General features: G+C 43.3%; 1 protein-coding gene across 1 annotated transcript; it reads left to right on the forward strand.

Moving 5' to 3' along the window:
- The first annotated feature begins 1104 nt into the window (after positions 1–1104).
- On the forward strand, positions 1105–12297 carry DDX47 (DEAD-box helicase 47). Its single transcript, XM_031600349.2, has 12 exons — positions 1105–1269; positions 1566–1659; positions 3560–3748; positions 4425–4496; positions 4970–5088; positions 5608–5679; positions 5810–5926; positions 6085–6231; positions 6518–6655; positions 7962–8032; positions 8539–8668; positions 8764–12297. Exons 1-12 carry the CDS (start codon positions 1180–1182, stop codon positions 8884–8886), a joined length of 1362 nt encoding a protein of 453 aa, XP_031456209.2. The 5' UTR covers positions 1105–1179; the 3' UTR covers positions 8887–12297.
- The last annotated feature ends 768 nt before the right edge of the window (positions 12298–13065 follow it).

Raw genomic sequence — 13065 nt, forward strand, 5'->3', positions numbered from 1 at the left:
CTGAATTCCTCCACGCTGAAAAAATGGCAGTCCAATGGGTGCCATTCATTGATGTTTGCTGTCTGTTTCTGGGGACCAGACTGTGGATGTGAGTACAGTGAGTTGGTGGGTGGTGCATTTCAGCAGTGGCGTCAGCGACAGTGGGTCACCTCCAGCAGGGCAGGTTTTAATGAGTGGCATACAGACTCTTGCTCATCGCTGGCAAAAATGTGTATCTAATGGTGGTGGCTACCCTGAAAAATAGCGTTTTGCAGTTGAGAATTTGCTCTATCAAATAGTGTTATTGTGCTCTTAGTATTGGTTGTAAATTCCATGGAAATAAATAGGAGGCATTTCTTTTGGCGTAGCCTACATATATGTGGCCCACAAGACAATTCCTCTCTGAAAGACTGGACACCCATGGCGTAACTCCACCAAGAACCACTGACGTAGTCTGTCTGAACTTCAGTAAGATCTTTGACATGGTGCCTCACAACATCCTTCTCCCCAAATTGGAAAGATATGGGTTTGACAGGTGGACTCTCTGATGGATGAGGAACTGGTTACGAGATCGTACCCAGAGAGTGGCAGTCAATGGCTCAATATCTGTCTGGATGGAGATCAGCAATGAGTGGTGTCCCCCAGGGGCCAGTGCTGGGACTGATGTCAACAGCACCTCGGTAGCTGGTGGATGACACCAAGATGCGTGGTGTGGCCAGCACGTCTGAGGGACAGGATGCCATCCAGAGAGACGTGGACTCTCAGGCTGAGCGGTGGACACAGGTGGACCTCATGACGTCCAAAGGTCTGCACCTGGGTCGTGGCAACCCCCACTACCAGTGCAGGCTGGGGGACGTAAGGACTGAGCACAGCCCTGCATAAAAGAACTCGGGGGAACTGGTGGATGGCAGCTGGATATGAGCCAGCAGCGTGACCTCACAGCCCAGAAAGCCACCCGTAACCTGGGCTACAGCCAAAGAAAAAACCTAATCAGTTTGTTACTTCAGGCATAAACTTCAGTTTATTACTTCAGAGCTCCGGCCGCAAGTACCGCCACGCGGCGGCATCGCAGCGCTGCGACGGACCGCCACACAATGGCCGCCGGCTGGGACTCCGCGCCCCGCCCCGCCTCTCCGCTGCGGCCCCTGGGAGACTACAGCTCCCGGCGTGCCCTGCGCCGCGCCGGAGGGACGGTCCAACATGGCGGCGGGAGGGGAGCCGGGGAAGGCGGCCGGGCTGGAAGCTGAAGAGGTGTCGGTGGTGGAAGAGGCGCGGAGCTTCAAGGACCTGGTGAGAAGGAGTTGGGGCTCGCTGCGGTCCGCGCCGCTCTCGAGAAGCGTCCGCCTGCCCTCACCTCGGCAGATGAGGCCTGCGGCGGGGAGCCTTGGGGAGCTGCCCTGTGCTCGGCGAAGCCGCCAGCCCCGGTGGTGGGGCGGCCACGTGCGCGGATGTCGCTGCGGGGCTGCGCGGCCCCGGGTTTGGCTGTGACGGAGACAAGCTCGACTGTGTTGCAGTATGTATTTGATTGGTGACTTCGTTGATTGCTGACTGATGCTTTGTTTCCCACTCTTTTCGATGATACTCAGGGAGTGACGGATGTCCTGTGTGAAGCTTGTGACCAGCTGGGATGGAAGGTACCCACAAAGATTCAAGTGGAAGCTATTCCTGTGGCTCTGCAGGGTAAGCGGTGTGTTTCCCATCCACAGTGTGGGGATGACTTCCCCAGGAGCTCTGTGTGAATTCATTTTTCTGAGCAAATAAAAACGGCCTGGAAGTGTTAGCTGACAGCTGGCTGCTGCTGAACCAGCGGTGTGCTCAGGTGGGCAAGAAGGCCAATGGCATCCTGGCTTGTATCAGCAGTAGTGCAGCCAGCAGGAGTAGGGAGGTGACCGTCCCTCTGTACTCAGCACTGGTGAGCCCACACCTCAAGTGCTGTGTTCTGTTTTGGGCTCCTCACTACAAGAAAGACATGGAGGCCCTGGAGCATGTTCAGAGAAGAGCAACGAAGCTATGGAAGGGTATGGAGTGCAAGTCTTGTGAGGAGTGGCTGAGGAACTAGGATTGTTCGTCTGGAGGAGGCTTGGAGAAGACTGAGACCTTAGTACTCTCAGCAGTGACCTGAAAGGAGGTTGTGGTGAGCTGGGAGTTGGTCTTTTCTCCCAGATAACAAAGATAGGCCAAGACCTTATGGCCTTATGTTGTGCCAGTGGAGGTTCAGGTTGGATATTAGGAAAAATTCTTTCTCAGAAAGAGTGGGGAGCAGGCTGCCCAGGTAAGTGATGGAGTCACTGTCTCTGGAGGTGTTCAAGAAATGCATGGATGTGGTACTGAAGTACATGGACTATTAGTGGGCATGGTGGGGATGGGATGATGGTTGGACTAGGTGATCTTAGTGGTCTTTTCAGCCTTAATGGTTCTATGAAGTGGCAGGGCTGAGAGCATTTTCTCATCTTCCGCATGGAAGTTCTGTATATAGAAGTAATTTTGATGTTCATTCTTGTGTCCTTCTCTGATGGAGCTGGAATGTTAATTTCTCTTGTAACATTGCCTTCAATTTCAAGCTTTCACATTAGTGCATAGGTTCTTGTCTGTTCACTACTGTTGGATAGTTTTGGCACTCCATGGTAAATATAACTGTTCCCAGTCTTTTGAGCTACTAGTCAGCATTGCCCATGGCCTTTCTGAACTATGCAGGGGTATGCTGGACACTTCTGGCACGCCTGAGGCTGTGCCTCTTCTGTTAGAGATCTACAATTTGCCTCTGAAATTGGAGATGCCATGAAATCAGATTCTTGGAGAGAGAAATAATAGAGCCACAGTGTCTTTCTGTATACGACCTGGAAGACTGGAAAATACCTTACTAAATTCAGTAAATATTTCTACCTCTAGAAATCTCTTATTCAGAAAGAATCCATCATGAAGTTGGAACAGAAGCACGATGTAGTGGCACTGGTTTTAAAATGGAAATGACTTTTCATTGCCTACTCTGTCCTGGCACTTAACTGTTGTCAGACTCTTTTAATCTGTACAGAAAATTCTCTTCAAAAGCAAAAGAAAAGTTAAGATAACATTCCTGAGTTTTCTTTGGGTTACAGCCTATTGGCAGCATGTTCTCAGCTGTTGGAATTTAGCAAGTGAGAATGAATCCTACAGGTGAATTCTACAGTGTTGCTTTTCTGGGGTAGGGCACTTACCATCCTAATCTTTGCTGGATGAAAGCAGATTTAAATTACTGTTTTAATCTACAGCATGAAATACATTGGCTTTTGAGATATAAGAACACTGTTATGTTACCTGGAAACATAATTGAAAGGAATTAGGACTGTAACTTATAATGTACAAATGAAGTTACACTTTAGAATCCTCTAGAGATGTTTTGAAATTCACTGTTATCTCTTTCTATTTTCCTTCACCTTTTTTGTTTCTTGCCCTTTTTGGGGGAATGAGGGAAGGGATTTATTGCCAAGGCTGTTCTTTTCATTCTTAGTGAATGTCTATGATTTTTTGCACAATTCTTTGAAATCCACTGTATTTAATACAGATTTGTAACACTTTTTGCTCTCCTTGCTACTCCCTGTAGGCAGAGATATTATTGGACTGGCAGAAACCGGCTCTGGGAAAACAGGAGCATTTGCTTTGCCAATTCTTCAAGCACTGCTGGATGCACCTCAGCGTTTATTTGCTCTTGTCCTTACACCAACAAGAGAGCTGGCCTTCCAAATCTCAGAGCAGTTTGAAGCTCTTGGGTCCTCAATTGGTGTCCATAGTGGTAAGTAGCCTTGTGATGCTGGAATGCTTTTGTTTTGAAGGCTTGAAGATCAGCTCCCAGAGTGCAAAGGAAAAAGTAGGCAGTGTTTGTATGGAGGGTTGAATACAAGGTGTAAGAGCTTTGTGATGCTGATTATCAGCTGTAGGAGAGAAACTGCTGTTGACTGTATGGTCTTTCCTTATGGAACACTCTGCAGATCTTCAGCATTTAATGTCCAAACTGCTAAAGATGGAAGTGGCGGAGAATCTCCCCAGCAGTAAGATTGTATTGGTGTTACGTTGCATAGAGCTCTGCTATATATGGTGTAGTTTAATCTTTCCCACAAACAGTCTATTTTTTTAAATTTTTTATATTTTTTTTAATACTTGCTACTGACATAGAAGCTTTTGGGATATTTTAAGAATTCTCAGATTCTGCAGCTGAGTTAGGCTGAGTAGACCCTGCCTCTAGCTCTTCAACTGTGACAAAATAATTGAGGCTGGTAAGGGCTTCAGTGTGTGGCTTAAGAGGCCTGGAAAGGTCAGGCATATACTAAAACAGAGTAAATTCTCATAAAGAAAGCAAGCTTTTCATTTCTATAGAGTTGTGGGTGGCAGGGAGTAAGAAGAAACACATTATACTCTAGAGGTTGGCCGGTAATAAACAGAGGTATTCACTTGCTCTGTTTGTTCTGCAGCGGTTATTGTCGGTGGAATTGACTCAATGTCTCAGTCTCTGGCCTTAGCCAAGAAACCACATATTATAATTGGTAAGTCAATATACACGAGGTATGGGGTATGAATATAATTAGATTACAGTCATCCAAAGAGTGACAGAAGCTTTTCTGTCTTTGAGGTAGCAGGAATACATCCTTCATTTGTTTCATCTTGAGATGTTAATGTTTCTAAAATAGGCCCCAGTAGCCTTGCTGCTACGAGCTCATTCCAAAGCATTCCTGCTGGACTGCCTTTAACTCTCCTGAAGTATTCAAAACCCTGGTCTCATTCTTAGTGGATCTCATCTGCTGTCTCTTTTGCTTTTTTTCATGGGAGTGGGGAAGATGGGCATTCTTCATGGAGCCTAGTCTTATTTCAAAACACTTCAAGGATGAAATAGTGCTCATCACAAAGCAACCTACTTATACTCGCGTTTGGTGAATAATTCATTTCTGTAACTGAGGACTCTTACTTCTTTGGATATTTGTTTTCGATTCTTAACTGGTTCTCACTGACTGCCTTGTAGCAACTCCTGGCCGTCTAGTGGATCACCTCGAGAACACCAAGGGCTTCAACTTACGAGCTCTGAAGTTCCTAGTGATGGATGAAGCTGACCGGATCCTCAACATGGATTTTGAGACAGAGGTAGGAATGTGCTGAAGGAGGTTTTTGGAATGCCATACAAGTCCCTTTAAATCCTTACATACAGTCGTGTAGAAAACGCTGTATTAAACAGTTCTGAGGAAGTTAGCAGCAATTTGTAACTAAGATCTCATAATTATATGGAAGCCTGTGGTGAGAGCTAAACCTAGCAGAGTTCTGCAGAGTACTAGCTAGCAAGTAGGAGGCATTTTGTCTGTAAAGTCAGCTGGTTTCTCTGGATTGCCTGACATTGTGTTCTGAAATAACTGTCAATCACGTACACCCTGCTGCAGGAATATTGCCTGTTTTTTGTACTGCTGTTTGACTTCTGGAGTCTGTGCTACTTAACTATCAACAAAGTATCAGCCCAAAACTTCCCGTGAGAAAGGGGAAATTTGTGCCTTCTGTGAGCCGAAGTTGCATGCATGCAGCACTCTTCTCTTGGACAGCTGTTATATTTGGAAGACTAATGTCTTGACTGCTGTTGTACCCAGCATTTCTCTTTCCGTTTTCCTTCTGCAGGTGGATAAGATACTGAAAGTGATTCCTCGAGACAGAAAGACGTTCCTGTTTTCTGCCACCATGACCAAGCAGGTGAGAGGCGAGTACTTTCCTTTAATTATTCTTTCATCAGGCTGTGCTGTCAACTAGACTGTCTGATGAAGATACAAGGACAAAGATTTTGTCAGAAGCTTGTAGTATTGATTTACTTTGATCTTCCTAGGTTCAAAAACTGCAGCGTGCTGCTCTGAAGAATCCTGTTAAATGTGCTGTTTCTTCCAAATATCAGACAGTTGAAAAGCTACAGCAGTACTACATTTTCATCCCATCCAAATTCAAGGTATCACTGCTTCTTCTGTTTCTTTCCTATTCTATGTCTAGTCTTACTATTCCCACATCTGCAGAATATTTTCTCTGGCTTTATAGTTATTACTCTTCAAGGTAGCATATTTGATTATTTTCTTTATTAATTTCTCTTTTGTCCTCCTCTCTTTACAGGACAGCTACCTGGTTTATATTTTGAATGAACTAGCTGGAAATTCTTTCATGGTATTCTGTAGTACATGTAACAATACTCAGAGGACTGCTCTACTGCTCCGTAATCTTGGGTTCACTGCTATTCCTCTCCATGGGCAGATGAGTCAGGTATGGGCATATCCCACAGGATGAACTAGACAGGAAACATGTCACTTGGGAAATGGACTAAACCATACTGCATCACAGCTAACTTGCAGAAGCATTTCACAGCTAGTGGACTGGACTGATACATAGATGTTAATCTAATGTGGATTTGTGTAATTAGAAATTAGAGAAGTGAGATTTTTCTTTTTGAATGGTTTCTGCTACAGTTCATCTCTGTCAGTATTTCAACAGGAGAATATTAACCAGAATCAACATTCTCTCATTTCCTTTCTGTCCACCCCTCTTCCAGAACAAACGTTTGGGCTCTTTAAACAAGTTCAAGGCAAAGGCACGGTCTATTCTGCTGGCTACTGATGTTGCAAGCAGAGGTCTGGATATCCCACATGTGGATGTGGTGATAAACTTTGATATTCCTACACACTCTAAGGTAAGTTAGTATCTGTGCCAGCTGAGGGTCTTCTATCACCAGGGAGTATAGTGTTGAAGCTAGGCAAAGGAAGAAAGGCAACTTTCCTCTGTTCTGCTGATGGGGTGTGTAGCTCACATTTGTGTAGATGAGAAGTTGTTCAGCCTCAAAGACTGAGTTGATATCTCAGTTTCAGTGGCCTGATCTGGGTTGCAAAACTGAATCCATAAGAGAAGAGGAGAAATGAGGGATATTCTTTGTCTTGGTATTTCTGCTCAAGAGTGTTTTGTAATACCGTATTGAACAGTTTACAGACTTTTCGGAAATAAAACTTTAACATGTTACAGGCTTCAAGTAGGCATGTGTGTTCCTGCAATCCAGGCTTAAACTGTGTTTAAAATATAAAATTTTCCCACATGCTCAATTGATCAAGAATGATATCTTTGATATGTTTCACTTCCATATCACAGATGTATAGCAAGCTGAAAAATGTGAGTTACTAACTTTCTTCCTTGTAGAAAGCATAGTATTATCTTGTGGATGTGGCTTTGTTCATGAGCTTGGTTTCAGAAAGCACACTACTGACAAACGGCTCAAGATATGCTATTTCCTGTATAGATTGAAGGTACTAGGCACTGCAAACAAAAAAAAAGGTGGTTCATCCTTGAAGAAATTGATTTTGTCATTATGGAAAGGAAAAAGTTAAAGTTGGAGAGCAGCCACATGAATGACATCATTACAGTTTTTGTGCAACTCCCTCTCAGCTCGCTGTGTCACAGAACATGTCTTGAGTGTTCTCATGATTAAGACACCCACAGATACTGCCTGTAGCATGGAGTGTTTTGACTTCCATAATGCAGTATAAAACCTGGAAAACAGCCCAGAATCATATAAATGGAAGGCTCTCAGGAGAAGTTTCCAAACTGTTCTCATTCATCTTCCCTTTCATTGTGCTTGCCTATGTCCAAGACAGGCTAGGTAGAAAACTAAATCCTGAGAATGAGGGCAAAAGCATTGGCTTGATTTTATTTTAAGTATTAGCTTTCTGAGGAAGTGATGGTTCCATTAGCATCCATGTCTCGCAGCTTTTGTCTACGGTCTTGAGTAGTGGTCTTTTCTTTTAGAAAGCAATCAAAGGTTAAAACCAAATACATGCTTCCACAAGCCAGTGTCTTTTCAAACCTTTAATATTGCATACAGTTAGCGTATCAAATCCTGACTCATTTCTCCCCATAAAGAAAGAAACAATCGTAATAGTACATCTTCCCCAACTCTTTTCTGTGTGTGGTGTGTATGTCCTATCACTTATCAAGAAAATTGCTTTCAGGATTACATTCATCGTGTTGGAAGAACAGCTCGAGCCGGAAGATCTGGCAAATCAATCACATTTGTCACACAGTAAGTGTTAAAATGTCACAAACTTATTCTTCCCAGTTGTCTTTCAAAGCAGAATGCATTGGCCTCATCCTCGATGAGGGGAAAATACTGTATTTCATTTTGAGGGACCAGTTGGATTTCTTTAGTGAAAGGGGAGAGCATTCAAAGTTCAGGGAGGGGAAAGAGAAAGATCTAAGGTAAATTCTAGAAGCAGCTATGTAATTATTGGAACTACTTGTTTATAACTTCACTGCACAATATATATACATTTTTTTGTAATAAATGATACAGGTTAAATAGGTTTATGTATTTTTATAACTGCTGAATGAAGTCTTTGCCCAGATACTTTTGAGGTAAATCAGCAAAGCCACCCTGAAGGATGACATTATTGGGATGTATGTAAGAGTTGCTCTGCATTAGCACAAGCCAACAATATATCTATCGGGTGCAATTAGGGGCAGTGTCTGTGGATAGAGGTAGCTGAAGGCATCCCAGTTGGGCTGATTCAGGCTAGCATCTTTTTTCAGATATGACGTAGAGCTGTTTCAGCGCATTGAACATCTGATTGGCAAGAAGCTGCCAGCGTTCCCCATGCAAGAGGAGGAAGTTATGATGCTAACAGAGCGTGTGGCTGAGGCCCAGAGGTTTGCTCGAATGGTGAGTGGTGACGTTTCATCCTCGTGTACTCTCCGTGGTAGTCTGAATTTCCTTGTCTGTCCTAACTCTCTATCAATCTCTTGATTGTGTTGCAGGAGCTGAGGGAACAGGGAGAGAAGAAGCGATCTCGGAATGGTGATGATGATGATACAGAAGAAGCTCTTGGTGTCAGGAAGAAGGTGGCAGGTGGGAAAAAGAAGAAACGAAAAGCCTTCTAGCTCAGTGTTTGGACGAACTTTTACTTTCCCGTTTATGGCTACACAAGCTTGGCAAAAATAGTCTTCACAACCATCTCCAGTGGATTTTTTTTTTTTCAGAACTGCTTAATGTTGTATTGGGCAGTCTGTCTGGAAAAGGCCTGAAAGGTCTTCCTCTCTTCTGCTTCACCATTTACAGACTGAGCTTGGTCATTGTGGTATAATGGTGTCAGTCTTTCAGTGAAGCCAAGTTGTCCCCTTAGGAAATGGAAGTTTGTGTGGTCTGGCCCAACTCATCCCCAAAGAAATGGGCACAGCTTTCCCACTGCTGCAGCCTCTGTCTCAGTATCCAAACTCATTGAATACTTCTGGGGTCAAATTGGACTGCCAGAAGGAAAAGATGAAAAAGTTTAAAGAAGTAACCAAGTTTCCACTTCACATCCATGATGATTTTGCCTTACTGAAAGGACATGTGACTCAGAGAACTCCAAATATAGCTTAATTTTAAAGCAGATTGGTTTTATTTGTATTGTCACTGACCTGTTTTGCTTATTTGGAATATCAGCTCTACCAGAAGGTTTTCTCCTTACATCATTCTTACTAGTGATTCAGATGTGACATAAATACCTTAAGTGGGTCAGGTAAAGAGTGGTCCAACAGAGAGAGCCTGTTCCGGCTGGTTGGACTGTTCACTGCCTGGAATTCAGTTGAGAGTATGTAACAACTGGTAAGATCAAGGGAAGTTCTGCCTTTGGTGGTTGGGTTTTTTTTTTTTTTTTTGGTTGGTTTTCTTCTTTGGTTTTGTGATTGATTCTTGTAGTACTTACAAACTAACACAAGAGGGTAGTATTTACATAGAAAAGCAGCCCTTGATCTGGTTGACAGAGAAACAGGTTTTGAAGAGGTTCTTTTGCATCGCCCTGTTTATTCCTCTGGCAGTTTTTTCTGTCTTGTACCAAGTTCAGAATCTTACAACTTGCAAAAATGGAAGAAGTGTACTTCTCTTCACTACAGGCTAGAAGGTTAATGCTAGTTCCCATTGGCAATAAGTTTTTTTGCACTTGCCACTTTTCTTGGGCCAGAGATAGGTGAGAAGCTGCTTCATGATCATTCAACACAGAAATTTAGTGCCCATCAGATTAAACAAAAAACTTGGACTTTCTGCTCATGAAAGACAGTGTTCAAAAGTTCGTTGTCCAAGGTGTAAATGGAAATCAAAAACTACTGAATACTAAAAAATGGCAAAATTAGTATTTCATAGTATCAACATGTATCTTGTATATACATTTATGCTGGTCAGAATGTTCTTATACTTTTGAGGCAAGACATTCTAGAAGAGGTGGGGTTTGACTAAGCTATTTTGAAATAGAGACAACATGTTTTATGTTGTCTTTTCATGAGGAAGAGATGTACTCACTGTTATGAGAAGTGTCTGTGTCTTTTGTCCTTTTTCTAGTAGTTTACTCAAATTTTCCAAATATTCACTTTCAAGTATGATAATTCTAAAGCAGCGTAGGCTCAATGGCAGATACATAACACTACAGAACTCAGGTCTGTTGACAGCTGAAAACATTCTTGCAGTGGAGGAAGAGTGTGCAAATCTTCTATTGATCTAGGTGCAGAGAGGCGAAATGACAAAGTATGTTAATTCTGCATGTTCCTTTAGTAGTCATTCCCATAGGAAAGAGGAAATAGCTATAGGATAAGAAAGTACAAAAAAGACAGCTGTTGGAGAGGGTCCAGAGGAGAGCCACAAAGATGATCAGGGGACTGGAGCACCTCCCCTGTGAGGACAGGCTGAAGGAGCTGTGCTTGTTCAGCCTGGAGAAAAGAAGGCTGCGGGGTGACCTCATTGCAGCCTTTCAGTACCCAAAGGGATCCTACAAACAGGAGGGGAATCAACTCTTTGAAAGGGTAGATAACAGCAGGACAAGGGGAAATGGTTTTAAGTTGAGGGAGAGAAGATTTAGATTGGATGTCAGGGGGAAGTTCTTTACAGAGAGAGTGGTGAGGTACTGGAACAGGCTGCCCAGAGAGGTTGTGGATGCCCCGTCCCTGGAGGTGTTCAAAGCCAGGTTGGATGGGGCCCTGGGCAGCCTGGTCTAGTATTAAATGGGGAGGTTGGTGGCCCTGCATGTGGCGGGGGGGATTCCTGATCCTTGAGGTCCCTTCCAACCCTGGCCGTTCTGTGATATACCAGAGATGAGAAAATAGAGGAATTTGAGTGAGCATAAGAGATGAGATGCAAATGCTGTGGAGCAAGGGAGCTCTCAACTGCTCTTCTGGTTTGCAGATTGTTGAATGCAGTGATTCACAAACTAGACAGGATTGGACCTGCTATCAACAAATGAAGATTATACCTCTCTAAGTCTCTGGGTCTCTTGATTATAAGCCTGTCAATGCTATCCTAGCAAATGTAACTTAAGTGGCATACAGAGTCAACTTTGTAAAGTGATGTGAAAGGCAATTTTACTGCTGGAAGAGGTGGAACAGGGCCATTCTGTCTGGAAATTGCTGATGCTTGATTGACTGGTGGAGCCTTTAGCCTCTGCTCATTTGTTGGGTGGAAGACTGCATCAGCAAGGATGATCTGTCGTGCCCCTTCTTGGGATCAAAGGTCCTCAACTGGCAAGAGTAGTGCAGGACAGTAGTAGTAGTTTACTCCCTATAAAAGGAATGTAGAGTCACTCCTTGAGTCACTCCTAGACAGTTGGCCACCTCCCTTTGGGTGGCATGACAAACTGTAGAAGTCCTTGGCACAAGAAAAGCAAAGGTCTGCCCCCACCCACATTCTCACTGGTGCCTCACCTACCTGCTACAGGTATGCACATTCAATTTCAACCAAAAATATCTCAACAGGTTGAAGTGACAGGAAATAGTTTCATACCGTGACGATGTTATGAGGGTTGGGCTGGAGGGTGTTTATATAACTGAAGTAGGATAGGGAGTGTCTGAAGATTAAATTTAGTCAAAACATCTCACATCCAACCTAAAGGAAAATCTGAAGATGGTTTAATAAGATATGAGGGGAGAAAAAGGAGCAAGACCTGTCCCTCTGGATAAAAGAAAACACCAGTACTGATATGTGTTTGGCTTCATGCTTCTGTGTAAGAACCACTGCCAGTGTTTGTTTGTCAGGCGGACGCTTATGGGGTAATTCTGAAGCACACTTCTGTGAGAGCCTCTCAAGCCTCTGCACATCAGAGAGCTGAGGTGAAGGATTAATCTTGGTGCCATAAAGCAGGATCAGGCTAGAACAACCTGCCAGTTTTTATGGTTGAAACTCAAACAGTTAAATAAAAACCGTATTCTCAAGATACCTTCAGCAGACATGTTTGCAGTTTGAAACAGTTCTGTACTTCCCAAAGTCGATGACATGATTGTTTATGTGCTTGTAATGATATAAAAATGCTTTATAGTTTTGATTTCTAATGCTGCACAGATGTCTACATCAAGCAGTAAAGAACAGGAATATTGTGTCTTTCAATTTAATGTTACAGAGACAGCAGAGGTGGGACAAGCCTTTCGGGAGGAAGAGTGAAATTAAACACTGGTGTCAGGGATGAATGTAGTGTTGTGTGCTGACCCATCTGTAGGAAACCAAAACTAAAGTTTGTTGTTTTTTTTTTTTGTTATTCTGCATAAATATTGAGAGGATAGCTACCAAAAGGTAGCATCTCTTTGCAATCCCACCATGGTCCAGAAAATGAAGTGCATTCTATGATTGCAACCCCCCAAAAATTGAGATGACAAAGAGAGTGAGCTATATGTGATGACATTCTAGCATGAACCATTTATCTGTGCTTTGAAGAGGCTCAGTTTAGGTAGGAACTCTGAGTAAGAAGTGATTGGGGATCTGGAGGGACTGTCTATGAAGTGAAGCTGAAATTAGAAAACATTCACAGCTGTGCCAAGCGCAGGAAAAAGGAAAATATCCAACATACTTAAAAGCTATTGGAAGTACTTGAAGAGGAATGAAATTGATTGCATGACCTGTGGAAGACAGAGGTACGTACCAAGCATTATCTTTTATAAATATGAACTCTTGGATAAATATGAAGTTGTGGTTAGCCTTAGGTAGCATGTGAGGAGCTTCTGTGAACATTTGAGCAAGTAATTCTTGTAAATGTTGCAGAGCAAACAAATACTGTAAAAATCTAGTTTTGGTGCCAGAAGTAGTTATGTAGTCACTCTGAATTC

Source organism: Phasianus colchicus, chromosome 1, assembly GCF_987193195.1.
Source record: "Phasianus colchicus chromosome 1, bPhaCol1.hap1.1, whole genome shotgun sequence".
In the NCBI taxonomy this organism is placed as follows: domain Eukaryota; kingdom Metazoa; phylum Chordata; class Aves; order Galliformes; family Phasianidae; genus Phasianus; species Phasianus colchicus.

Excerpts from the sequence above, each read along its gene's own strand:
- DDX47 (XM_031600349.2), top strand. The coding sequence starts at position 1,180 with ATGGCGGCGGGAGGGGAGCCGGGGAAGGCGGCCGGGCTGGAAGCTGAA. Across the intron at positions 1,270-1,565 it reads CGCGGAGCTTCAAGGACCTG|GGAGTGACGGATGTCCTGTG; the intron begins GTGAGAAGGAGT and ends GATGATACTCAG. Across the intron at positions 5,680-5,809 it reads CTGCCACCATGACCAAGCAG|GTTCAAAAACTGCAGCGTGC; the intron begins GTGAGAGGCGAG and ends TGATCTTCCTAG.